Genomic DNA, 27,145 nt, shown 5'->3' with positions numbered 1-27,145 from the left:
TTCCCAGGACATCTATTTTTCAAAGCATATTCATTTTCCCTCCACCATGCGATGTAGATCAAGTTTCATTATTACATTCTGCAGGTAGAGAAAGTGACTTACTGAAACACACAATTAGATCTCAAGATTCCAAGTTCAGGAGTCCTTCCATTCACCTTACAGCCTTGCTTAAGGGAATCCAGAATTTTTCGAGGTGAATATTTTAAAATAGTTTTCCACCCTTCTTCTATATTTTCCATTTAATTCTCATTCCCCCTTTTCTTGATGGGAAATGTGCTGCTGTATCAACAGGTTACCATTTTTTCTCCATACCCAAAATATCTCCTGTCAACTTGAAGAATTTCTTCTCTTTCAAGGTTCTTTCTGGGCGCTTAACTGGACCATTCATAGCTGGGGCTACGCAGATGGGGTTGTTTTCATCTCTTGAACCGGGTAATGATGAAGGACATCTTGCTGTCAAAAATTCAAATATAGGCCAAAAAAGGGTATATTTCATTAAGTAGTTATTCATCAGCATTTGTTGAGCATCTTCTATGAGTATCTCCTGTTAAATGTTGAAATAGAGAATAAAGCTCTCTAAGCAGCCCTTCCCAAACTATCATGAAAGACTTAAAAAAAAAATTTCCAATCCATCAGGGACTGATACTTTTGTAAAAATACAGTAAAAACGAATTACTAGGAAAATGACATAGAACAGAGGCCTACAAAATACAAGAACCATTTTGAAAATTAGATTCAATAGGCCTCAAATTAGTCTGCCCAACTGCTCTAAAAGTTTCTAAATGCTTGTTCTCAATTTCTGTACTTATCTTGGACTAGAAACACAGTTTTAGTCAGTGGACCACCCGATGGGAGCACTGTTCCAGAGTGGTGGTTCTCAAAGTTTAATGTGCCAGGGGATCACCTGGAATTTTGTTAAAATGCAGTTTCTGAGGTGAGGCCTAAGATTCTGCATATCTGACAGTTCCAGGAGATGGCAGCGCTGCTGGTCTCCAGACCACACTGTAAGCAGAAGAATATAGAGACACGTAAATCAAGACGGAGAGAGAAAGGGAGTTAGAATATGACCTAAAACTTGTCAGCCTGTAAGAACCAAATGCTGAGGGATCACTGAAAGGAAAAACCTCCCTGAGGAATTCAGAGAAGGTGGCCCAGAGGCAGTGACATGTGACATCTGTTTTGAATGTTGAGTCAGAAAGAATTCTTTAGATGGACAAGGATAAGGACAAGAAAAAAGTCATTTTAGTAGAGGGAACAGCAATTCAAGAGACGGAGAGATGAAATGAGGGCTAGGAAGGCAGTTTGAAGTCAGATTACTAACTTTTTAATCTCATAAGGAATAAGATACCAACCCCTTAGCAGCGTGCCCACCACTCAGTTTAAGAAATAAGTGATTGCCAAGATAAAATCCGCTGTGTACCTCTGTGATGGTATCCCTTCTTTCCTTCAGAGAGCTAATCCTCTCCTAAATTTTGGAGTGTATCATCCTATGCATTTCTTCATTAAAAAATATGTCTCTAAGCAAGACATGCATTGTTTTGCATGATTAAAATGGTGTGTTAAAAAAACAAATGGTCGGGCTTCCCTGGTGGTGCAGTGGTTGAGCGTCCGCCTGCCGATGCAGGGAACGCAGGTTCGTGCCCCGGTCCGGGAAGATCCCACGTGCCGCGGAGCGGCTGGGCCCGTGAGCCATGGCCGCTGAGCCTGCGCGTCCGGAGACTGTGCTCCGCAACGAGAGAGGCCACAGCAGTGGGAAGCCCGCATACCACAAAAAGAAAAAACAACAACAACAACAAAACAAATGGTCATGAAGAACCTAGGGGCAGGATGGGAATGAAGACGCAGACGTAGAGAATGGACTTGAGGACACGGGGAGGGGGAAGGGTAAGCTGAGATGAAGTGAGAGAGTAGCACTGACATATATACACTACCAAATGTAAAATAGATAGCTAGTGGGAAGCAGCCGCATAGCACAGGGAGATCAGCGCGGTGCTTTGTGACCACCTAGAGGGGTGGGATAGGGCGGGTGGGAGGGAGGGAGATGCAAGAGGGATGAGATATGGGGATATATGTATAACTGATTCACTTTGTTATAAAGCAGAAACCAACACACCATTGTAAAGCAATTATACTCCAATAAAGATGTTAAAAAATGTGTTAATTTTTCTGCAGTTTGCTTTTCAGCCATCTTTGTGTTTGTGAGTTTCATCCATGTAATATGAGTGGCTCTAGTCAGTTATTTAGAGGGTAGACTCCCTCAGGTTTGGTGACTGAATGGTGGGTGGGATTTAGGATTATTATGTTTTTAGAAAATGGTGATGCTATTAACTGAAATGAGAAAACAGAGTAAAGAAGTGAATTTGTGGGGCAGGCAAATAATTCTGCTTGGGGCATGTTTAATTTGAGATACCTGCAGGCATTCAGATACAGAGGGTGAGCAGTTGGAACCAGCACTTGGGGCTCAAAGCTAGAAACACTAGGAAGGAATCTAGAATACAGGGAAGAGTAGAAGCATTGAGAGATCTAGGGAGGGATGGATCACAAAGAGTGTTGGTGACGCACTGGTTAGTCTTGGGCTGGGAAGAAGGTGCAACAGCTGGTCAAAGACAAGATCCTGAATGGATAGATTCCTCTGAGCCAGTGAGGTGGCTAGGAGCCCACTGTTCTGATACAATTTGCTATTTGCAAAATTAGATATTAGTTAGAACTACTTGAATTACCCAAGACTGCCAAGATCCTGTTGATGTTCCTTCTCTTTGTGAAGCACAGCATCCTGTTCAGCAGCAGTGAGTGAAACAATGTGAGGAAGATCACCTAGACAGGAAAGTCAGAGAAGAAACTTAATGAGCAGATATTACAGGAACCAAGAAGGTGGCGCTGTTAGGTAAAGGTGAAGGTGGGTATGATTAATACATTTCAGTGACTTGGCCCTTTATTTTTATGGAAAACTGAGAATTAAGTAAATTCATAATTATTTTTGCATAACCATGAGGATGTGGTTGATATAATGTTAATCTTTGTATTTTTGCTTGTAGTCCTTAATCTGCTTGGCTAGGAAAGTTTAAACTATTAAATGATTTGTGATGATCTGTATAAGGTGTTCACTGACACCTGTTTTTGGAACAACTTTGATGTGCTAGACTGAAGAAGCAACATTTTTGAAAGTGCCAGTTTTGCTGAAGCAGGCATGGAATCTTAGAATTGAGTAAGACCTTAAGCCTCTGTTAGGGGAAACAAGTATCCCCCGCTCCTTAAATTTCCTTGGAGGGGAGGAAAGTGCTCCAGTCCTCAGAGAACAAAGGACAAGAGTAGTATTTCCGGCCCGTTGCCACACACCCCTATTGTGATGTGGCAATTCCAGGTGTGTCTGCTCTGCAGACCTAAAGTCGCCCTCTAGTGGATTGTCTCAAGCATTACATTTGAGGGGAAATTACTAAAAAGTACACTTGGCCATGAGTTCAACCAAACTGCACTTTAGCAATACCGATGGCTAAGCTAACACATTGGTTTCCATCTCCTGTTCCTCTTTTAATACTTTCCAACTTTTAAAAACTTATATACATTTATTATAAAAATTTTCAAAAATAGAGATTTTTAAGAAACTTAAAAAATTTGGAATACATCCATTAATCATTTTTGTCTTAATATATCTGGACCAGTTTTCCACATCCTTACATTTTCTATAACATTTTAAATGGCTGCTCGGTATCCCATTACACAGAGATGGCTGTCTTATATTAAGCAATATCCTATTTTTGAACATTTAAATTGTTGCCATTTTATTGTTATAAACCACTCTGAATTTTCTCAGGATAGATCCTTAGAAATGAAACTTACTCAGCAAAGGGATGCAGAATTTGAAGGCTTTTACTGTATACTGCCAGATTTTCCTCAACCAGCATTAAGTGCCCATTTTCCCTGGGATCACTGTGTATTATCATTTGTTTTCCTTTGCCATTTTTAAAAGCAAAATTGAATCTTACTGTTCTAAGTTATTTGACCAGTGAAGAGGAACTTTTTAGTTTTTAGCCATTGTAATAACAAAGGTTTTTAGCTTTAAAAAAATGTATTTACACACATTAAAAAAACACACTCTTTTTGGTGTATAATTCTATGTGTTGACAAATACACAGAGTATCCACCACTATAATCAAGATACCTTACAGTTTCATCACCCCCCAAAATTCCCTGATGCTGCCCCTTTGTGATCAGCCCTTTTTACTACCTCCATCTCTGGGAACCACTGAAAGATTCTTCATCCATGTAGGTTTTGCTTTTTGCAGAATGTCATATAAATGGAATCATAAAGTATGCTTTTGGAACTGGCTTCTTTCACTTACAATAATACATCTGAGATTCATCCATGTCACTACATGTACCAGTAGTTTGTTCTTTTTCATTGCTGAGTAGTCTACTGTATGGATGTACCACAGCTTATCCATTCACCAGCTGATGGGCATTTGGGTTGGTTCCATCCTTGGCAATTATTATAATTATAATTATTATTATTAGCCACACCATGTGGCATGTGGGATCTTAGTTCCCTGACCAGGGATCAAACCCGTGCCCCCTGCAGTGGAAGCGCAGAGTCTTAACCACTGGACTGCCAGGGAAGTCCCATCCTTGGCAATTATGAATAAAGCTGCTACAAATATTCACACAATTCTGTGTGAACATAAGTTTTTATTTCTACTTATTTATTTACTTATTTATTTTTGGCTGTGTTGGGTCTTTGTTGAGGCAAGTGGGCTTCTCTCTAGTTGTGGCGTGAGGGTTTTCTCTTCTCTAGTTGTGGCGCGCAGGCTACAGGGCGCATGAACTCTGTAATTTGCAGCACGCAGTCTCTCTCATTGAGGCGCACGAGCTCAGTAGTTGTGGCACATGGGCTTAGCTGCCCTGCGGCATGTGGGAATCTTAGTTCCCTGACCAAGGACTGAACCCGCGTCCCCGGCATTAGAAGGCAGATTCTTTACCACTGGACCACCAGGGAAGTCCCGGTTTTTATTTCTTTTGGGTAAACACCTGGGAGTGCAATTACTAAGTTATATGGTAACTGTATAACTCTGTATGAAACTGGTAAACTGCTTTCCAAAGTGGCTATGCCATTTTTTCATTTCTACCACCAATGAATGAGAGTTTCCAGTTACTCTGCGTCCTCACCAGCATTTAGTATTATCGATATTTTAGTCATTCTACTTCAGACAATACTGCAAAGCTACAGTAATCAAAACAGCATGGTATTGGCACAAAAACAGACATATGGCTTAATAGAACAGAATAGAGAGCCCAGAAATAAACCCACACACCTATGGTCGATTAATCTCTCACAAAGGTGGCAAGAATATCCAATGGAGAAAAGACAGTCTCTTCAGCAAGTGGTGCTGGGAAAGTTGGACTGTAGCATGTAAATTAGTGAGTTAGAACACACCCTCACACAAAAATAAGCTCAAAATGGCTTAAAGACTTAAAAATAAAACATGACACCACACAACTCCTAGAAGAGAACATAGACAAAACATTCTCTGACATCAATCATACCAATGTTTTCTTAGATCACTCTCCCAAGGAAACAGAAATAAAAGCAAAAAAACCCAAAAAACAAATGGGACTTAATCAAACTTATACGCTTTTGCACAGCAAAGGAAACCATAAATCAAATGAAAAGACAATCTACGGATTGGGAGAAAATATTTGCAAATGATACAACTGACAAGGGCTTAATTTCCAAAATACACAAGCAGCTCATACAACTCAATAACATAAAAACAAACAACGCAATCAAAAACTGGGCAGAAGACCTTAATAGACGTTTCTCCAAAAAGACATACAGATGGCCAACAGGCACATGAAAAGATGCTCATCACTGTTAATTATTAGAGAAATACAAATCAAAACTACAATGAGGTATCACCTCACACCGCTCAGAATGGCCATCATTAAAAAGTCTACAAATAACAAATGCTCTAGAGGGTGTGGAGAAAAGGGAACCCTCCTACACTGTTGGTGGGAATGTAAATTGGTGAAGCCACTATGGAGAACAGTATGGAGGTTCCTCAAAAAACTAAAAATAGAGTTGCCATATGATCCAGCAATCCCACTCCTAAGCATATATCCGGACAAAACTGTAATTTGAAAAGATACATGCACCCCTATGTCATAGGGGTGTCACTATTTACAACAGCCAAGACATGGAAACAACCTAAATGTCCATCAACAGATGAATGGATAAAGAAGATGTGGTACATATATACCATGGAATGCTACTTAGCCATAAAAAAGAATGAAACAATGCCATTTGCAGCAACATGGAAGGACCTAGAGATTATGGATACTAAGTGAAGTAAATAAGAGAAAGACAAATACCATTATATCACTTACATGTGGAATCTAAAAAATAATACAAATGAACTTAACTGCAAAATGTAAACAGACTCATAGACAGAAAACAAACTTATGGCTACCAAAGGGGAAAGGAGGTGGGGAAGGGATAAATTAGGACTTTGGGATTAGTAGATACAAACTACTATATAAAAAATAAACAATAAGGTCCTACTGTATAGCACAGGGATATTCAGTATTCCCTAATAAACCATAATGGAAAAGAATACGAAAAAGAATACAAATACTTATAACTCAATCGTTTGCTGTACACCAGAAACTAACACAACATTGTAAATCAACTACATTTCAATAAAAAAGGTGTCTTTCATACAGCAAAATGTTTAATTTTGATGAAGTCCAATTTACCTATTTTTTCTTTCCTGGATTGTGCTTTTGGTAATGTATGTATATAAGAACTCTTTGCCTAGCCTAAGGTTTCGAAGATTTTCACCTATGTTTCCTTCTAAAAGATTTGTAATTTTACCTTTGAGTATATGATCCACTGAGTTACTATTTTTTTAAATATTTATTTATTTTGTTCATTTGTTTGGCTGCACCGGGTCTTAGTTGTGGCACACGGGATATTTAATTGCAGCATGTGGGCTTCGTAGCTGCGGCATGTGAACTCTTAGTTGCAGCATGTGGGATCTAGTTCCCCGACCAGGGATCGAACCCAGGCCCCCTGCATTGGGAGTGTGGAATCTTAACCACTGGACCACCAGGGAAGTCCCCATTGAGTTATTTTTATCTGACATTTTATTATTAAAATTTAAAAACATACATAAAAATTGGAAAATACAAAAGTTAACTTTTCACCGTATTTGTTTTGCTTCTTTTTCTGAAGCACTTGAAAATAACAGACATGACATTTCACACCTAATTAAAGGTAATTCTTACTTTACATGGTAGTGTGGGATCATACAAATGACCTAGCAAGCTGAAACTGTGCAAAGTGATCTTAATCATCAGTGGGGAAAAATTATGATCATTCTGTGACATTTAAAGATTTGTGTCAAAACATTAAAATCTCTTATTGTTCGTTATAAAGGTACAAGGAAAAATTTAGAAGTAGTAAAACTAATATGTAATTTAAAATATTAGAAACGTTGAGAAGTAAAGTTACTTCTTTGTAGAAAATTTATCAAGAATAATTTGAACAGTGCTGGCCTTCCTCTTGTATAACTTAGGATACGGGGAGAGCATTTTGTCTGTGCCTTTGGTGAACTGTCATACTGTTCTAAGTTTGCATTGGCTTCCAGCATCTTATCCTTTATGCTTTCAATGCTGTGAAATATCTCCGAGAGTCACTTTAATGTTAGTTTTTTGCCAGTGTTACTTCCTTTGGGACACCATCATCCTTTTCTTCATAACCAATTTCTACATTTATGTTGGTAAGTTTGACTTTACTAAGTTCACCTGGCTGCGTATCTACAGTTTCTTGAACACAGGCCACCTTCCCATGGTCAGCGGCTTCTTGTATAACTCCATTTACATTCTATTCAAATTTCACTTTCAGTGTTATTTTGTTAATTTGCTGCATTTTCATCTCTGTTGGCCAAGGTCCTCTTTCAATTATCCATTTCATGGTAAATGTCACAGAGTTTATGACTGGGAGACAAAGAAATAACACAACTACACAATTTGCTGTCTGTACATAAACAGGATCACAGGTGACCAATCACCCAGACTTTGAGAAGTGACACGATTGATCACTGATCATGATGTGCACCTGTTAATTTATGTAGTGAATTATGGCCATTAGAGATGGGCTGCTTCCCGTCTGGGCTCAGGATGGGGAAGGCTCTGGCTGCGTCCCTTAGGAACAGAAGTTGAAGGAATAATCTCATAGCCAACAGCTGAGAGACAGGTTTAGGAAGATTACAGGTGATAAAGAAAGCCTGGTGCTATGCATTACCTGGATGGCCCTTGCTCTGTGGGAAGAATATGCATTTCCAGCAGTTCCTGGAGTTCTTGCAGTTGGCTGACTGCATCTAGGAAGTCACAAGGCTGATGGGCCTGGGCGGGACCCAGTGTGCCTAAGTGAGATTGAAGCCTCCGCAGAACTCTGAGCAGGTAGCTGTGGAAATGATGGTGGTTTTCAGGAACCACTGAAAGTACATTCCAGGTTGACACTTGGACAAGTGGAAGATTTCAATAAATAGTAATTCCTGGTAGAAATCAGCAACTCATTAACTGATGATGAGGTTAAATTTTCCCAGTCACTGGAGACTGGACCCAACACCTGCAGAATTATTGTCTTCTCTGAGCACGCTGGTGAATTCACAGCAACTTGTAAAATTCTATACTTTGATACAGAATCGAAAAACTTGTAAAGTTAATTGCACTTTTTCATCAGAACTGCAGTACATGTAAACTCTAAGTGCTCAGAAGGCCCAAACTATATTCAAGAATCCATAAATCGCATAATCTCATCATTCCATAGAAGAAAAAGAAGGACAAGTTTCAATAGCCCCCGACAAAGTAGATGAAATATGGGGGTCTGAGACAGAGGACATTTTTTGTGGGTTTTCCTTAATCCTTTACTTTGTAAGACCAGATATATTGTCTAAGAAGCCATCAGAGGGATCTAAGCTATCAGCTCCATACTGGAAGTTTAAGGAAATTAAAACAAGCAGAAGGTCATACCATGCCTGTTGGTTATGCTGAGAGGTAAGAATGAATACGAAAGTAAGAGAGTGGGAGGCTGATAAAAGATTAGATATGGAAACTTACTGAACTTTACCATTTGCCCAGTAGGGTTCTGCCCGCTGGTGACGGCCTTGACCCTCTAAGTAACAACAGACGAGGCTGGATAAGAGCTTCACCAGCTGGTTAATGTTGTAAGAAAGAACTCCATGAAGACTGTTCACACTCAGAGTAGGTACGTATTTCTTCTGAGCAGGAATCCCACAGTTTCCTTTAATTCCTGAATGTAGAACCAAGATGAGAAAAGTTAGTTTTACATTAAACCCAGGACCGGTAGGAATTACAGATGGTAAGAAGGCTGTTTCTTCTGGGCATATGCTTAGCGTAAAGAACCTCAGTTTTTCACTTTCTCTCCTTTTTCAGAAAGAAGTCACCTTACAGTAGCTTCAGCACTAGTTTTATGAGAGAATCTAGGATGAAAGAAGAGACCGTTTGATCAAACGTCGAAAACTAAAACACCTCCAGAGTAGTACATTCTGCACACACATCAGTGCTCACATCACTCCATAATGAAGAGAAAAAAACCAGAGGCACAGTGATGACTCGGGGGACAGGAATTAGAGAAAAACTATTAAGTTTAACAGGACCTCAGGAGCCTTGCAGGAGATCCTTTCTACTGACCTTTTCCACTACATGGGGGAGGGAGCATGACGTTTACCTGTAAAATTTGATACCAAGCTTACCTCATCTATCTCTGTGAGAGAGACAGAGGCTCAAAAGAAGCATCTGAGAGGCAGGAGGCCTGGATGGAAGGAAAGAGAGGTAGAGGTTCCTGTGGTTGAATCAACAGGAAAAGCCGCCCAATCCCAAGACTGACGGGGAAAAGGATGACAGCAGTTTGGATGCTGACGAGCAGTTCAGACCAGGTCACAGCAAATGGGCACTGAAAGAAAAGCAGGACGTACAGCCCTCATCCTCAACAATTAAAATCATCTCCAAGGCATTCCTCTCCCAGGTTTAAGTATTTATTTAGCAATTTAACTATGATTATCTAAGGATAACAAGTTATCATGGCAGTAAAGATCCTGATCATGTGTTAATAAAAGAGATCTGTGGGAAAATGTGTAATGTTAGAATAAATGATTATTCTCCTTTAAGAGTGGAATTAAATGAGTATCTTCTAATGTGAGGGCAGCAGAGGAAAAATGAAGGCACATATACTCATTCTGTTTCTAACTTTGGAAGGAAGGAGAGTGGAGTAATCAAAGGACTACGTGCCACAAACAGCACACATCAGGGCTCACCCACAGCGTGCTCATGTCTCTTGGTGGTGGTGCCGTTCATCTTCTAGAACGTGACATAGGTGACCATGTTGCAGAGAAGGAGGGTCATGCAGCAGGTGAGCCGCTGGACTCTTATAAACTGGGTCCAGGGATGTCAAGTTGTGACTGAGAGCCACAGACAATCCTGGGTGAGATTTTCTACAATCATGGAGGAGAACAGGCGTCTAACAAGATAAATTAGAACAGGAAAGGCAGGAGATTTCATTCTGAAAGTGCCCTAGTCTAGAATGTGGTTTGCCTGGCAGCTAGCTGCACAGCAACAACTCGGCCACTGTTCAGCACCTCTGTGAAGAAGCTTTCAGGCGACTTGATGATACGATTTTTTTGTTATTTTGGGGTAAAAGGTTTTTGAAGATAAGGGTAATTTTATTGCATGAGATTTTAAAACCAAAACTTGTTTTAGCTTTATCAGAGTTTCGATAAATCTTTTACTCTTAGAAAGTTTGCATTAAGCTTCCACTCAAGATAGTTTGGTAAATTCATACTTGGAGCACCTTCTCTACTCCAAAAGGAACTATAAATAGGATATAAAAAGAAAGAACCCAAAACACTGGCTGGGCTTAAAAACACAATAAAAGTCTCTGAGAAAGAGGACTGGAATGAGAAACAACATGGTAGGTGGGGAAAGAAGCCACAGGATTCTGCGCTCCAGGTCTGGAAGAAGGCATACACAGGTCAAAGTCGGATTCCCATAGAGTAACTGGAACTGAAAGTGATTCATGGAGTGGGGAAAGGGAGAGTAAAGCCAACTTCACTGCCTGAAGCCAGGGTTGAGGCTGGAGCTCGTGGAAGAATTCTGCAGAACCGAAAACTGCCACAGGGCCACACATTTGTAAGTAGGGAGGTGGGTGAGAGTGGACAGCCCCACGGCCAGGAACTGAGCCAAGAGATCCACTGGCTCATGGCAAGACGTGCAACAGATCTGGTTTCTTTAATTTCACGGAGGAACAGGAGCTCCAAAATGGTATAATAGAATAAGACCTAGTTCTAGATTAGTGATGTGAAGGGTTGGATGAAAACATCAAAAAAGTACGAGTCAGGGATGCGTGGAGAAAAAGAGAGAGGTTGAGATTTAAAAATGAAACCAACCTACACGCCCAAATTCCTAAACACATGAAGAAATCTAATGCTAAGAAAGGCAGCCAACACAGCCAGTAATTCAGTCCAGAAGAAATTAATTTCATGGGACAGTCTGACAAAGACTTTAAGTATTTCAGGTTGCTCAAAGATACAAGGAATAATGTTCACTTTAAAATAATAAAAAATTATGAAAAACAGGAATAAATTAGAACTCTTGACACTGAAAAATATGGTCCTCAAAACAAAAAAATTAGGAGAAAGGGACCTGGTTAAAGAGAAAATTAGTGAACCCAAAGGTAGTATGAAAGAATTCACCCAGAACACATCACAGAGAGACAAAAAAGATATGCACGCAAGAGCGGCTTAAAAACGTGGAGGATAGTTTGAGAGGCTCCAGCATAGAGTAAAGCAATGTCAGAGGAGCAATATTTTCAGAAGTGACATCTGAAAATTTCTGCGAATTTAAGACATGATTCTGTATATCAACACTACATTTTATGTTATGTGTATTTTACCACAACAAAAAAATTTTAAGTACATTCTGAGTACTAAACAGTATAAACAGTGAATCTACAGTGAAAAGAATTATGGTAAAATTTGGAACATCAAGGATAAAGAGAAAATATTAAAAAGAGAAAAGACAACATACTTTAGAAGAATAACAGTTAGACTGACAGAACAGAGGCAGTGTTGGAAGGCACTTCTCTATGAATGCTTCCCATTTAGGCATTAATAAAAACTTTGCTCCTGGACTGTCTTTTCAAGTATCTTTGTATAAGCAGACAGCCCTGAAAACAGACAGTCAGGAACTCTCTTTGGAGCCAACTTATTTGCATTTCCAGATTGTAAAGATAGAGACATCCTACTCCCCAGAGACATTCTAGGGTCATAAAGATAGAAATGCCCTCTTCGCACCCCTTGAGAGATTTCTCTACATTCCAGGCTAATGAAGATAATGTCTCATTCTACAGGGAAGGATAGGCAGGTTTTCTGGCAGCTGGTATATCAGATCAGAGTCTCCTAGCCTTGAGGTTCCTCTTTTGTGATGCACCTCCATCGCATGTGCAGCTAACACCTGGCTCTCATTACATCACCCTGTCGAATCTGGGAACTGACACAAAATATTGCTCTGGTTGCTACTACTGCTATAAGTAGTGAATTGTCTAAATCCATTTGGGTCAGTGGAAACGGTGGAGTAAAGACCTCTGAAAATTCCTCCATAAAAGCAATGATAAAACTTCTCTTAAAAAGCCAGAATCAGGGCTTCCCTGGTGGCGCAGTGGTTGAGAGTCCGCCTGCCGATCCAGGGGACGCGGGTTCGTGCCCCGGTCCGGGAAGATCCCACATGCCGCGGAGCGGCTGGGCCCGTGAGCCATGGCCGCTGAGCCTGCGCATCTGGAGCCTGTGCTCCGCAACGGGAGAGGCCACAACAGTGAGGCCCGGGTACCGCAAACACACAAACAAAAAAGCCAGAATCAAAATTTTCAGAACTCAGGTAAATAACCAAAGGTTTGTATTAACCTGGGAGTGTTTAAGCAAGAAAAATGGCTGCATATTAGTAAGAACAGTGAATTTTGTGGCATTTTAAATTGCCCTATTTTCCCAGCTCCCTTTCTCTAGCTCCATGGTAACCTTAAAACCAACAGCCTTTGATCACAGTGAAAACCAGCAGCCTGGCAGTCACTAGAGGGAGGAGAATGGGGTTGGAGCTCCTTAAAAGCTGCCTTCCCCAGAGAATTGGCATTGTTTGATTTGTCTGATAGTTCCTTGGAAAGCTCCACTTGCGAGGCTGTCCTTATATGATGTGACTGGAGGCTCTTCCAGTGAAAAAGGCTTTTTCCCTGAGGGCACTGTCAAAAATATTCAGAGGCGACCTGTTTACCTTCACAGCTGCCCGATATGGGAGGCAAACGACAGGCTAACAAAAAGCCTTAAATGGAAAAGCTGGAAAATGAGAAGTCCACAGGAGTTTTGAAAAGCTCTGACACAGTCATACACATGCCCAGGGCTGTATGCATGCTCGGGAAATACCTGAGAAGGCCCTACGCTTTCAGCCCTGGGTGACCCTGAAGCTCTCAGCAAGCAGGAAGTGAAGGCTGAGGCAGAGCTGTCAGTTGCCTTGCTGAGTGCTAAAGGCATGGCACAACATGCATGCAAAACCCCTCAGCAGAGACTAGGAGACTTACTGGTTCAGGCATTTAAAGAAGTCTCTGTCTAGTTATTAGCTGACCACTAAGCTAACTGAGCAGAAACTTCAGTTTTCACACATGACAAAGAATACAGACGTTACAGAATTAGAAACAGACACTAGACAACAACAAACACTAAGAACAACAAATACTGGGGGAGAGGAAGGAAATCTGATCTTCAGAGTTGCCACATTCTATTATTTAAAATGTCCAGTTTTCAACAGAAGATCACAAGACATGAAAAGAAACAAGTATCTCTCTCTCTCTCACATCCCTCCACACAAGTCAATAGATTATTGTTGAGGAAGCCAAGACACTCGGTTTACTAAAGATTTCAAATCAGCTATTTTAAATATCTTCAAAGAACTATAAAGGAAATCATATCAAAGAACTAAAACAAAGTAAATGAGAATGCTGTCTTGCTAAACAGAGAGCATCAATGAAGATACAGAAATTATTTTTAAAAAGAACCAAATAGAAAGTCTGCAGCTGGAAAAATAAAAAGACTGCAGCTGAAAAATACAGTAAGTGAAATGAAAAGTTCACTAGAGGCTCAGCAGCAGATGTGAGCAGGCAGGAGAAAGAACCAGCAGACTTGAAGAGAGATCAATTGAAATTATCCTGTCTGAGGAACAGAAAGAAAAAGGAGTGAAGAAAATGAACAGAGCCTCAGAGACATGTAGCGCACCATAATTTCTCAAGAGTACCTAAAGGAAAAGAGCTCCTTCTCTGAGACCGGTATGAAGCTCCAGTCACGCTCACACTCTCCAAGGTCCATGGCCAGCCAACAATTGCACAGGAAATGCCATTTCCTTTTACCTGCCATGTCAGTGACAATTTACATACCTATAGTAAAAAAAAAAAAGAATCATGTTAGGGAGGTGGGCATGAATCAGTTGCTGTAATAAGAAGTAATCTTAGGGAAACAACCTAATTGTCCACTGATGGCTGAATGGATAAAGAAAATGTGGTATGTGTACAAATGGAATATCATTCAGCCATAAAAAAGAATGACATTTTGCCATTTGTGACAACGTGAATAGAGGGCATTATGCTAAGTGAAATAAGTCAGATAGAGAAAGACAAATAAATACTGTATGATCTCACTTAGATGTAGAATGTAAAAACAAAGCAAAACACAAACGAAAAACCAAAACCAGGGATATCCCTGGTGGTCCAGTGGGTAAGATGCAGGGGGCCCAGGTTCAATCCTTGGTCGGGGAACTAGATCCCATGTGCTGCAACTAAGAAGTCTGCATACTGCAACTAAGAACCAGTGCAGCCAAAAATAAATAAACAACACACCAGAGTTCATCAAATAGGTTTAAAGAAAAAAAAAACAAAACCAGAATGGAGCTCATAGATACAGAGAACAGATTAGTGGTTGTCAGAGGTAGGGGGTGGAGGGCTGGGTGAACCAGGGGAAGGAAGTCAAAAGGTACAAACTTCCAGTTATAAAATTATCAAGTCATGGGGATGTAATGTACAGCATGGTGACTATAGTTAATACTGTGTTGCGTATTTGAAAATTGCTACAAGAGTAGATCTTAAGAGCTTTCAGCACAAGAAAAACAAAATTCTGTTAACTATGTATGGTGACGGTTGTTAACTAGACTTATGGTGGCGGTGATTTCACAATATATACAAACCTCGAATTATTATGTTGTAGACCTGAAACTAAGATAAAGTTGTATGTCAATTATACTGCAATAAAAATTAATTTAAAAAAGAAGTAATTTTTCACTGACAGTGAGTGTCCAAGTAAATGGATTCTGTTTCATCATGGGGCAAGAATTAAAGAAAGAAACCAGAGCTGATCCCGTTTTTTCCTTCCCAACCTCTAAGGGAGTTCATGTACCCAACACCAGAATGCAGACTTCCATAACCTAGGAATAGTTCAGTGGGTGTTTGTATTCTATAAATTTTCTTGTTCCACATGTGACAGTGCCCTGCCACCTCTGTAAGCATCCTATCTGCCTCTACCTTTAATTACCAGGGTCTGAGGGGGTGTCTTTGGGGGGTGAGGTGGGGAGTGGTCTTTAATGTTTTTATTAATGACTTGTCCTATTTGGGTCTGTGGCTTCATCTTGGCTTCAGAGCCACAGGCCCTGAAGTTGCATCCTCTTTCCAACCACAGTGTTTTACCATGTGTCTACCTTCTCCCCTAATTTCAATCATCAACGAACTTGTCCTCGGGGACCCCTAGTCGTTCAGCCTGTTTGACTTCATCTGTACCTAGTCAGCTAATCTCCTCCTTTACTGTAAGGATGCTACTTCCCCAAGAGTCTCTATGAAACCATTCAAATCTCTCTGGTCAAAAGTCTTGCTTAATTTTAGTTGGAAATTATTTTCTGTGCAAGGAGTACAGATTGCTTTAGAGCTAAAATATTTCTGGGACTCTCTTCCTGAGGCAGTTTATAAAATCACAGGTGACTAAGTTGCATTTGAGTTAAACTTAGCTACTGCTACATGGTGGAGTCGAAGGATGTGCGCTCACTCCCTCTTGCGAGGAATCACAACTAACTGCTGAACAATCATCGACAGGAAGACACTGGAACTCACCAAAAAAGATACCCCACATCCAAAGACAAAGGAGAAGTCACAGTGAGATAGCAGGAGGGGCGCAATCACAATAAAATCAAGTCCCATAACTGCTGGGTGGGTGACTCACAGACTGGAGAACAATTATACCACAGAAGTCCACCCGCTGGAGTGAAGGTCCTGAGCCTCACGTCAGGCTTCCCAACCTGGGGGGCCGGCAACAGGAGGAGAAATTCCTAGAGTATCAGACTTTGAAGACTAGTGGGATTTGATTGCAGCACTTTGACAGGACTGGGGGAAACAGAGACTCCACTCTTGGGGGGCACACACAAAGTAGTGTGCGCATTGGGACGCAGGGGAAGGAGTGGTGACTCCATAGGAGACTGAACCACACCTACCTGCTGCTGTTGGAGGGTCTCCTGCAGAGTCAGGGGGTGGCCGTGTCTCACCGTGAGGACAAGGACACTGGCAGCAGAAGTTCTGGGAAGTACTCCTTGGCGTGAGCCCTCCCAGAGTCCACCATTAGCCCCACCAAAGAGCTGGGTAGGCTCCAGTGTTGGGTCGCCTCAGGCCAAACAACCAACAGGGAGGGAACCCAGCCCCACCCATCAGTAGACAAGTGGATTAAAGTTTTACTGAGCTCTGCCCACCTGAGCAACAGCCAGCTCTACCCACCACCAGTCCCTCCCATCAGGAAACTTGCACAAGTCTCTTCGATAGCCTCATCCACCAGAGAGCAGACAGCAGAAGCAAGAAGAACTACAATCCTGCAGCCTGTGGAACGAAAACCACATTCACAGAAAGATAAATTTAGCTACCGTTAAAGCTTCCATTTAAGAGCAAAGTATAAAAAAGGAGAAAATACTCATTTTCTGATTGGTGAGAAACTAGTCACGGGTCTTTTTGTGCTTTTATTCTCTTATTCTTTCATACAGAAGAGAAACAGAGACTCTAATGTGTGTTAGAAAAATCTAGTTAATGCATTCAGTATGACCAATAGAAAGATATAGAAAGCATTATCATTTCCTAAGAAAAAATGCTGGCTGTCTGTTTTTTATTGGGGGTGGGTAGTTCTTTTGCTTTTCTGTTTTCCAAGTTTTACATTCAAACAGCTATTACTTTTGCAATTAAAGAAAGAAAAGCAAATGTTGACTAAAGAAAGTCTTCAAAAGAGCCTTAATAACAAGCTGATATGAAGCTCTAGAGGTGAACAGGTAACTCTGAGAATTTAATTGTAACAAATATTTATTGTTACAATATTGACTGTAATTACCAATTGTAACAAATATTTATTGAGTCCTACTATAATTTTGGCACTGTATGAGGTTTTTTTTTTTTTTTTTGCGGTACGCGGGCCTCTCACTGTTGTGGCCTCTCCAGTTGCGGAGCACAGGCTCCGCGCAGGCTCAGCGGCCATGGCTCATGGGCCCAGCCGCTCTGCGGCATGTGGGATCTTCCCGGACCGGGGCACGAACCCGTGTCACCTGTGTCGGCAGGCGGACTCTCAACCACTGCGCCACCAGGGAAGCCCCTGTATGAGCTTTTGAGAATACAAATATGAATAAGACAGCATCTCTATCCCTGAGGAGCATAAAGTCATTATGAGTTAAAAAATATAATTAAAGACCACATATAAAATTAGAATTGATATAAACCAGTGATAAGAGTAAGAAAAGTGGAAAATATTATATAGGTGTGAATTCCTTTAAGTGTTTCCTCTAAGAGAAATAGCTTTTTTAAAAAAAAAACCAAAGGTTTATTTCTTCTTCATGTTACATGCATATCATGGGTTAATTGGTGGTGGGAGGGGTTCTCGATGGTGTGGTTCTGCCCATTGCAGTTACTTAGGGACTCGGAACGACAAAGCAACCACGTGGCACCTGTTTACAACTCTCTTGACAGAATTATACGGTACCACCCACGAGAAATAGCTCCTTAAATTAAAAAATGTACTTCCAATAATTATAAAATACAAATTTATTGTTAAAAAATTTTGGAAATACTTAAAAGTACCCTGAAGAAAAACTTAAAAATTCATAATCCTACCCAGCAATAACTATTGGTAATAATTTAGTGTATATAGCACTAGACTTTTTCCTATACACATACTTTAAAAAAAATCAACTTTGTTATGGTATAGTTTACATATGATAAAGGCACCCATTTAAAATGTACAAAATTCAATGCATTTTGACAAATTGTATACACTTGTGTCCTAAGCACCACCATCATCACCCTGGAAAGTTCCCTTGTGCCTTTCCCAGTCAGCCCCCCTCAGGCTCACCCTTGGCTTCAGGCGACCACTGATCTGCTTTCTGTCTCTCTAGAGTAATTTGCTGTTTTTAGAATTTCATCTATGTGGAATCGTGCAGTACGTCTCCTTCTGCGTCCGGCTTCTTTTGCTCAGCATCGTGTTTTCTGAGATTCACCCACACTGCTGTGTTCTCAGCAGATTGCTCTTTATTGTCGTGAGTCGTATTCCATTGAATGAACATACTAACATTTGTTTAGTCATTCACCCGATGGACATTTGTGTTGTTTCCAGCTTGGGGCCATTATTCATAAAGCTGCTATGAACGTGTCGGAATGGACATATGTCTTCATTGACCTTGGGTAAATAACTAGGAGTGGAATTTCTGGGTCATAGGGTCAGTGTATGTTTAACCTTACAAGAAACCGTCAAACTGTCCTCCACCACAGCTGTGCCATTTTACACCCACCAGCGGTGTGAGAGCCCTAACTGCCCCCCCCTCAAATCCTGGTTTTGTTAGACTTTTTAATTTCAGTCATTCTGGTGGGTGTTTAGTGATATCATTGTGGTTTTAATTTGCATTTCCTGATGACTAATGATGCTGAGTATCTTTCAAGTGCTTATTATACATTACTTATAAATGAAAGTGGAATGATAGTGTAACAAACCGCTTTGTAGACACCTGAACAGAAAGCAAGCAGCTTATCAGGCTATCCTGGCCTAGTGGTTGGTGCGTCTAGCCTAGCAGGGAAGGACTTCTTTTGCTATCACTTTTAGGCAAGCAGCATGCTCTTTTCAGGTGGCCAATATTCAGCAACTGACTTGTTTGAATACTGGCCTGAGACCTTTGACTTCATTCCCTTCTTTTTTCCTAATCCCAACAAGCCAATAATCCTCAACCTTAACTAATTTTCATCATCTATTCAATAATTTCTCCACCCTCCTCTCCTAATTCTTAGAGTGTTGCCGAAGGAAGATGCAGAATCATCTGGATCTAGCACAGGGCAGGTGCACGCACTCATCACTGACCGCTTGTCTCTCTAACTCTCTAGGCACATCCCACACCGTAATTCCGTTCCTTCCCCGCTCCTTAAGCTCTTCATTTTGACCCAAAGTATATTCAGTAGACAGTCATTTACTAAATTTACTCTTTGAAGATAGTTTTCCTATTTAGAGATACTTTCAATTTATGGTACTTTCGGGCACTATTTCATTATTATTTGCCATTCACCATCATGACAACATTTGATGGAAAAAAAATCTATCATTCTACCACCTGTAAAAAATCGTGTTGTTAATTTTCCATATTTCCTTCCAGGGTTTCTTCTGTGTAGACAGCTCTGAAACTAAAATCTAACAGTCATTTGTTACTATTTGGCCCAAAGCATTATAGTTATTTATCGTAAAGCCATGCAGGTCTTTCCCCAGAATGCTAAAGATCTTCAGAGAAGAAGCAACATGCCAGCCTGATACAGGTACTTACCAAGAAGGGCTGACGCCAGAACTGCATGTCATGCCAGAGCTGCAGGCTGTGTAATTCCTGCAGAGAAGACGGAGTACCCAGGAGGAAGACATCCAGTCCCCCTCGTTCAAAGACTGCTTTCTGGGAATCACAAAGATGATGGGGTTCGCTCTGCCCCTCTGATCCATAAAGGATGATAACCACCTAAAACGTGACAACGAAAGATACAGTATAGGAAGTTATAACGGGATTCTTTTGGTTTATCTCTAAGGAGAAAGATGAGGACAGAGAAAACTGCAATTAAATGAAGTCTTGGGGTCTGAGACAAGCAGAAAGAGCTCTTCAGGTGTACAATTTAGAACCAGGAAAGATCACTGTCTGGGATCCTTGTAAGGGACAATTGGACACAGGGATATCACCAAGTCAGACTGTACCTCACATGGCAGAAGACACCAAGTAACAAATGAGGAACATTTATTTCACTAACGTTAGCTGTTGTAGCAGCCCTTCTTCGACAGCCCATGGAGACCTCAATAAGGTAGTGGAACTGAGAGCTGGGGTCATTATCAGCCAGGACAGTGACCCTCACCTGCAGGAAAAAGCAGAACCGAGAAAACTAGATCTTCACTTAGCATAGACCCCTGCATTCTCCAGCTAGAAACAGGAGGACGCACTGCGGCAGCTTTGGCAGCTCTGTGGAAAGAAAGGGTGAGATGTGGGGAGAAGATGTACAGATAAGTAGACCTAAGTTAAGTGACAAAAGGGGGGAATAAGGGCTGACAGTCCAGAGTTTATGTCTCTAAAATGAAATATTCATGGAATCAACTGATCGGGTCTTAGACCTCTAAATATCTCCACCTCCCACCCACCCAGAAAGGGTTATCAGATAATATACAGGACACGCAGTTAACTGAATTTCAGACAAATGATGAATAATTTGGGATCATACTTATACTAAAAATGCATTCACTATTTCTAATTCAAATTTAACTGTCTTATATTTTTATTTACTAAAAATGGTAATTCTAGACCAACAGCCATAAAGAAACAGATATTTTGTGTATTCTAGAATTTCCACATGTAGGAAAATATAAGAAAGATATAGAACAGAAATTAGAAAGAAACTGTCATCAAAGGATTTTTTTTGTTTTAAAATAAAGTTTCTGGGTTTCCCTGGTGGTGCAGTGGTTAAGAATCTGCCTGCCAATGCAGGGGCCATAGGTTTGAGCCGTGATCGCGGAAGATCCCACATGCTGCAGAGCAACTAAGCCCGTTCGCCACAACCACTGAGCCTGCACTCTGGAGCTCGTGGGCCACAACTACTGAGCCCGCGGGGCACAACCACTGAGCCTGCGTGTCACGACTACCGAAGCCTGCGCGCCTAGAGCCCGTGCTGCGCCACAAGAGAAGCCACCACAATGAGAAGCCCTCACACCACCATGAAGAGTAGCCCCCACTCGCTGCAACTAGAGGAAGCCTGCGCGCAGCAACGAGGACCCAACGCAGCCAAAAATAAATAAATTAAAAAAAAAATAAAGATCACTTACAGGTTTCCTATATATTGCCGTTAAATTATAACTTGACTTACACATAATTTTCATATCCAATGTATTAAGTGAGATAAACTTGCATTTGATTATAGTTAAGTTCTTTGGGTGTTTTCTTTTGGCTTATTCCCAACCTAAATGAATCATATGAAGGTTCAACCTTGGCTAAAAGAAAAAAAATGGAGATAAAGAGTTAAGTCCCTGGGCCTTAAGCCAGAAGATATGAAGAGAAATTTAAGAGAAGCCCCACTTGAATTCTTACATTACCTGCCTTTTCTTTTTTTTAAATTAATTAAATTTAGTTTATTTTTCGCTGCATTGGGTCTTCGTTGCTGCACGTGGGCTTTTCTCTAGTTGTGGTGAGCGGGCTTCTCATTGCGGTGGCTTCTCTTGTTGCAGAGCACAGGCTCTAGGCACACGGGCTTCAGTAGTTGTGGCGCATGGGCTTAGTTGCTTTGTGGCATGTGGGATCTTCCTGGACCAGGGATCGAACCCGTGCCCCCTGCATTGGCAGGCGGGTTCTTAACCACTGTGCCACCAGGGAAGTCCCTACCTGTCTCTCTCTCTTTTTTTTTTTTTTTTTTTGAGGTACGCAGGCCTCTCACTGTTGTGGCCTCTCCCGTTGCGGAGCACAGGCTCCGAACGCGCAGGCTCAGCGGCCATGGCTCACGGGTCCAGCCGCTCTGTGGCATGTGGGATCTTCCCGGACTGGGGCGCGAACCTGTGTGCCCTGCATCGGCAGGCGGACTCTCAACCACTGCGCCACCAGGGAAGCCCCCTACCTGCCTCTTTCGATGAAGGGTTTTTGTTTCTTTTTTCATCTTGTTCCACATATTTAAGACATTGTGGCAAAGTTTTTGAAATCAAAGTCTCATCACCTTCTGCATATCTGCTTAGTCCTTTCTCCAAGCCCCCACAAAAATGAGCATATAGACTCCAATAAGGCTGGCCCACAGGGGCACCCCGATGGTGTTGCTGGTCACACGAAGGAACAGCTCAGCTGTGTCTTCCGCTTTCACTGCCCGAGGCACAATGAAGAAATCGCCGCCCAAGTAGGTTAGGTGGTTACACAGACACTGTGTCCTCAAAAGTGGGCTCTGTGGCCCAACGTGGAATAACAGTCAAGACGTTGATTCTAACTGGCGTGCTAAGAAAAGGACGCATGTAAAACAAACACAGGCATTTAGATCTGGGAAACAAGGGCTGATCGCTTATTCTCTGCTGGTGTAAACTGGGACAACTGATGGGCACAGCAGCTTGGCAACATCTAGTAAAACTGAAGAAGCAAAACTCCTTGAATCCTGTGATTCCAGTTCTGAATGTATATCCTGGGGGAATTTCGCACACGTGCACAAGGAAACGTGAGAAAGGATGTCTCTGTCAACACTGTTTACAACTAGGAGATATCAGAACAACTTGTGTGTCCAGTAACAGAACATACAAACAAACAAATAAGTAAGCAGAGGCAAACTAATGGGCTGCTGGACTTCTCTGGTGGTGCAGCGGTTAAGAATCCACTTGCCAATGCAGGGGACACGGGTTAGATCCCTGGTCAGGGAAGATCCCACATGCCACGGAGCAACTAAGCCCATGCGCCACAACTACTGAGCCTGTGCTCTAGAGCCCACAAGCCACAACTACTGCACCCGTATGCCACAACTACTGAAGCCCAGGCGCCTAGTGCCCATGCTCCGCAACAAGAGAAGCTACCGCAATGAGAAGGCCTCGCACCGCAACGAAGAGTAACCCCTGCTCGCCGCAACTAGAGAAAGCCCGTGCGTAGCAACGAAGACCCAACGCAGTCAAACATAAAATAAATAAAATAATTTTAAAAATCCACAACTGATGGACTGCTATACAGCAGTTAAAAATGAGTGAATTGAAGCTGGATTCATCAACTTGGATGAATGCTGAATGAACAAAGCAAGTTAAAAAAAGGATATAATAGGGACTTGCCTAGTAGTCCAGTGGTTAAAACTCTGTGCTTCCACTGCAGGGGGCACGGGTTCGACCCCTGGTCAGGAAACTAAGATCCTGCATGTCATGAGGCACAGTCAAAAAATAAATAAATAAACTTAAAAAGAAAAAAAAGAATATAATAGTATCGTACCATTTACACAAAGACCAAAAGTGTGCAAACCACCATTCATGAATCCAGTTTGTCAGCCTCCCTCATTGGAAAGTAAGCTCATGAGGACATTCTTGTCCAATACTAGCTCCTATACGTGGGTCTGGAATGTATTAGATGCTCAATAAATATCTGCTGAAAGAATGAACACATAGGACTTCCCTGGTGGCACAGCGGTTAAGAATCTGCTTGCCAGTGCAGGGGACGTGGGTTTGAGCCCTGGTCCGGGAAGATCCCACATGCCGCGGAGCAACTAAGCCCGTGTGCCACAACTAATGAGCCTACGCTCTAGAGCCTGCGAGCCACAGCTACTGAAGCCCGCGCGCCTAGAACCAGTGCTATGCAGCGAGAACCTACCGCAATGAGAGGCCTGTGCACCGCAATGAAGAGCCCCCGCTTGCCGCAACCAGAGAAAGCCCGTGTGCAGCAATGAAGACCCAATGCAGCCAAATAAATAAATACATTAAAAAAAGAAAAGTTTGATCCTTTAAAAAAAAGAAAAGGAATGAACACATATACCAAATTCCGGACAGGGGTGACCCTTTGGTAAGAATGAGGAAATGAGGTTGGAGAGGGATAGATCCAGATCTTCCATTATCCCAGTGTTTTTTTAAATTTTAAAATACTTGAACTAAATACAGCAAAATACAAACTTTGTGATAAAGCTGAGTGGTGTCTTTAATTTTTTAATCATATTATTCCCTATAACTTTTCATATATTGTAACATTTCTTTATAAAAAATATCTTTTAAAATGTCACTAAGCAAATGAATGGAAGGTACCAATTCCACACCTGATTTTGTAGATGAAAAGCCTAAAATGCTGTCAGGATGACTGATTTCCTTCCACAGAACAAGGTTAAGTTCTGGTTGCCCAGTCCACTTTTGGCCGTTGGAGGAATTCTCATCGTGCACTCTGAGTTCTGATACTTTCATGGAGTCCAAATTACAAAGGCTTCAAGGAGGCAGGAAATGTCCTGATGCCTCTTGCAGTAGGTGGTCACTGCTGGGAGAGAAGAAAATCTCCCCCACCTCGCTACTCCATGGGGTTTCCCTGCCGAGCCGCACTGGACACTTGTCAGAAGGCAGACTCTCCGGCCCGCCCCAACTTACTGCGACAGACTCTGCATTTTAACAAGCTCCCAGTCTGAGGGGTTGCATGAATGGTGCGGAAGCCTTCCAAGGAACCCTCGTTCCTTGTATTCTCAATCTGGATAACACTCTCACATTAAAAAAAAAAAAAATTATTTGTTTTTATTGTTGGCTGTGTTTGGTCTTCATTGCTGCGTGTGGGCTTTCTCTAGTTGCGGCGAGCCGGGGCTACTCTTTGTTGTGGTGCACGGGCTTCTCATTGCAGTGGCTTCTCTTGTTGCGGAGCACGGGCTCTAGGCACACGGGCTTCAGTAGTTGTGGCTCGTGGGCTCTAGAGCGCAGGCTTAGTAGTTGTGGTGCACAGGCTTAGCTGCTGTGTGGCATGTGGGATCTTCCCCGGCCAGGGATCAAACCCGTATCCCCTGCATTGGGAGGCGGATTCTTAACCACTGCGCCACCAGGGAAGGCCTATCAGATCTTTTAGGAAGAGGTGCCTCAGGATTTCCAGACGCTTACAGCCCATTCTTTGTGCACATGAAACCAGACAGGATCTCACAGGACCACTAGTGTGAAAACGTACAGCACCCTTTTAAAGCGGTCAGACACCTGGAACGAGGCAGTAATTGCAGAAGTGACAGTCTGTCCCCACCTGGCTTACAGTGTACAGGAATCTGTTAGCTTATTTTTAAGTACAAAAGTTCTCTCTCTTTTTTTTTTTGGAGTGAACGGAACAAGCTCCTATTCCAACTCCCTGCTCCAAAAATCCAGTTGCTATATTGTCCTTGAATAGAGGCTGTATCAGATATTAAATTGATATAAATAGATACACTTGATCTTAGCCAAAAGGCCAAGAAGCAATAAAAGTTCTCTTTTATGCAGCAGAAAGTCGGCCTCATTTTACCCTCCGCATATTTAGTACTTGTAGAATTGATCAGCTTCCACATACCACTTGTCTTACTTTATGTAGATTGTCAGATTCACCCTGGACTAATGTTTGGGGAAAAAATGACAAAGCTAAAGCAGAAGCCTGCTCCAAAGAGACACGTTCTCTCAGCCCACCACACACGCCTCCTGCTTTTAACCAGGCTGATTTATCTCCCTTCCAACGCTTTTGCTTTCTGGGCCGCCCCAAATGAGATGACAGAGCACTGAGTTTACTGCCAGCCGAGGTGGGAGAGCGGCACAAGTGGGCAGCTTCTGACCTGGCATCCGCTGCTCCTCCACGTGGTTGCCGCTGTCCCAGAAATAACACTGGGTGACGGCAGTGACCATCAGAAACAGGGCGGGCGTCTGCTGGGCACCCTCCTTGCTTCTATTCAACAGGGCTGTTATGTAGTAGGTGCCAACCCCATACTGCAGGCTCTCTGGAGTCAGCACCTGTGTATATTGCTCATCTGAGAACAAACAAGAGTACTTAGCTGCCTTTCAAAGGGCGTAAAAATACCATTGGAGCCTTTCTTCAGAAGGGTCTATTATTATCATTATTTTATTTTACAAATGGGGGAATGATAAGCCTAGAATCACAAATGGTTTTTTTTTGTTTGTTTGTTTGTTTGGTTTTTTTTTTTTTGCGGTACACAGGCCTCTCACCGTTGTGGCCTCTCGTTGCAGAGCACAGGCTCCAGATGTGCAGGCTCAGCGGCCATGGCTCACGGGCCCAGCTGCTCCGCGGCACGTGGGAACTTCCGGGACCGGGACACGAACCCGTGTCCCCTGCATCGGCAGGCGGACTCTCAACCACTGTGCCACCAGGGAAGACCACAAATGGTTTTAAAGAAAATGACCGGTGATATAGTCTGGGACTTTGGATGACTCCTGTTCCAATAAAAAAAAAATCATATGCTTTTGATAAATTAAGACTTAGAGCTAATGAATTAGAATGTATTATGAGTTTTAGAAAAATGAAATAATCACACATCAAAATGAGTAGCTAGGGCTTCCCTGGTGGTGCAGTGGTTGAGAGTCCGCCTGCCGATGCAGGGGACATGGGTTTGTGCCCCGGTCTGGGAAGATTCCACATGCCGCGGAGCGGCTGGGACTGTGAGCCACGGCCGCTGAGCCTGCACGTCTGGAGCCTGTGCTCCACAACAGGAGAGGCCACAACCGCAAAAAAAACAAAAAAAAGATCAGATCAGAAATAAATGAAAAAGAAATGAAGGAAACAATAGCAAAGATCAATAAAACTAAAAGCTTGTTCTTTGAGAAGACAAAATTGATAACCCATTAGACAAACTCATCAAGAAAAAAAGGGAGAAGACTCAAATCAACAGAATTAGAAATGAAAACGGAGAAGTAACACTGCAGAAATTCAAAAGGTCATGAGAGATTACTACAAGCAACTATATGTCAATAAAATGGACAACCTGGAAGAAATGGACAAATTCTTACAAATAGACTTCCGAGACTGAACCAGGAAGAAATAGAAAATATGAAAAGACCAATCAAAAGCACTGAAATTGAAACTGTGATTAAAAAATCTTCCAACA

General features: G+C 42.0%; 1 protein-coding gene across 1 annotated transcript in view; it reads right to left on the bottom strand.

The window, feature by feature from the left end:
• PKD1L3 (polycystin 1 like 3, transient receptor potential channel interacting) overlaps positions 1–27,145 on the bottom strand; it is a gene marked incomplete at its 5' end in the record, with an annotated part of 56,185 nt that overhangs the window by 13,049 nt on the left and 15,991 nt on the right. Inside the window, 17 exon segments of the mRNA XM_082677825.1 lie at positions 313–449; positions 8,297–8,489; positions 9,125–9,230; positions 9,232–9,259; positions 9,261–9,307; positions 9,771–9,791; positions 9,794–9,970; positions 10,336–10,374; positions 10,378–10,464; positions 10,468–10,534; positions 14,347–14,477; positions 19,915–20,097; positions 20,381–20,482; positions 22,319–22,333; positions 22,337–22,537; positions 25,844–25,886; positions 25,888–26,081. Coding sequence (XP_082533951.1) covers positions 313–449; positions 8,297–8,489; positions 9,125–9,230; positions 9,232–9,259; positions 9,261–9,307; positions 9,771–9,791; positions 9,794–9,970; positions 10,336–10,374; positions 10,378–10,464; positions 10,468–10,534; positions 14,347–14,477; positions 19,915–20,097; positions 20,381–20,482; positions 22,319–22,333; positions 22,337–22,537; positions 25,844–25,886; positions 25,888–26,081 — 1,771 coding nt within the window.

Source organism: Grampus griseus (genome assembly GCF_964374135.1).
Source record: "Grampus griseus genome assembly, chromosome: 19".
NCBI classification, from domain to species: Eukaryota; Metazoa; Chordata; class Mammalia; order Artiodactyla; family Delphinidae; genus Grampus; species Grampus griseus.
Note: the sequence above shows the minus strand (reverse complement) of the source record. Positions and strands in the feature narration are given on the sequence as shown.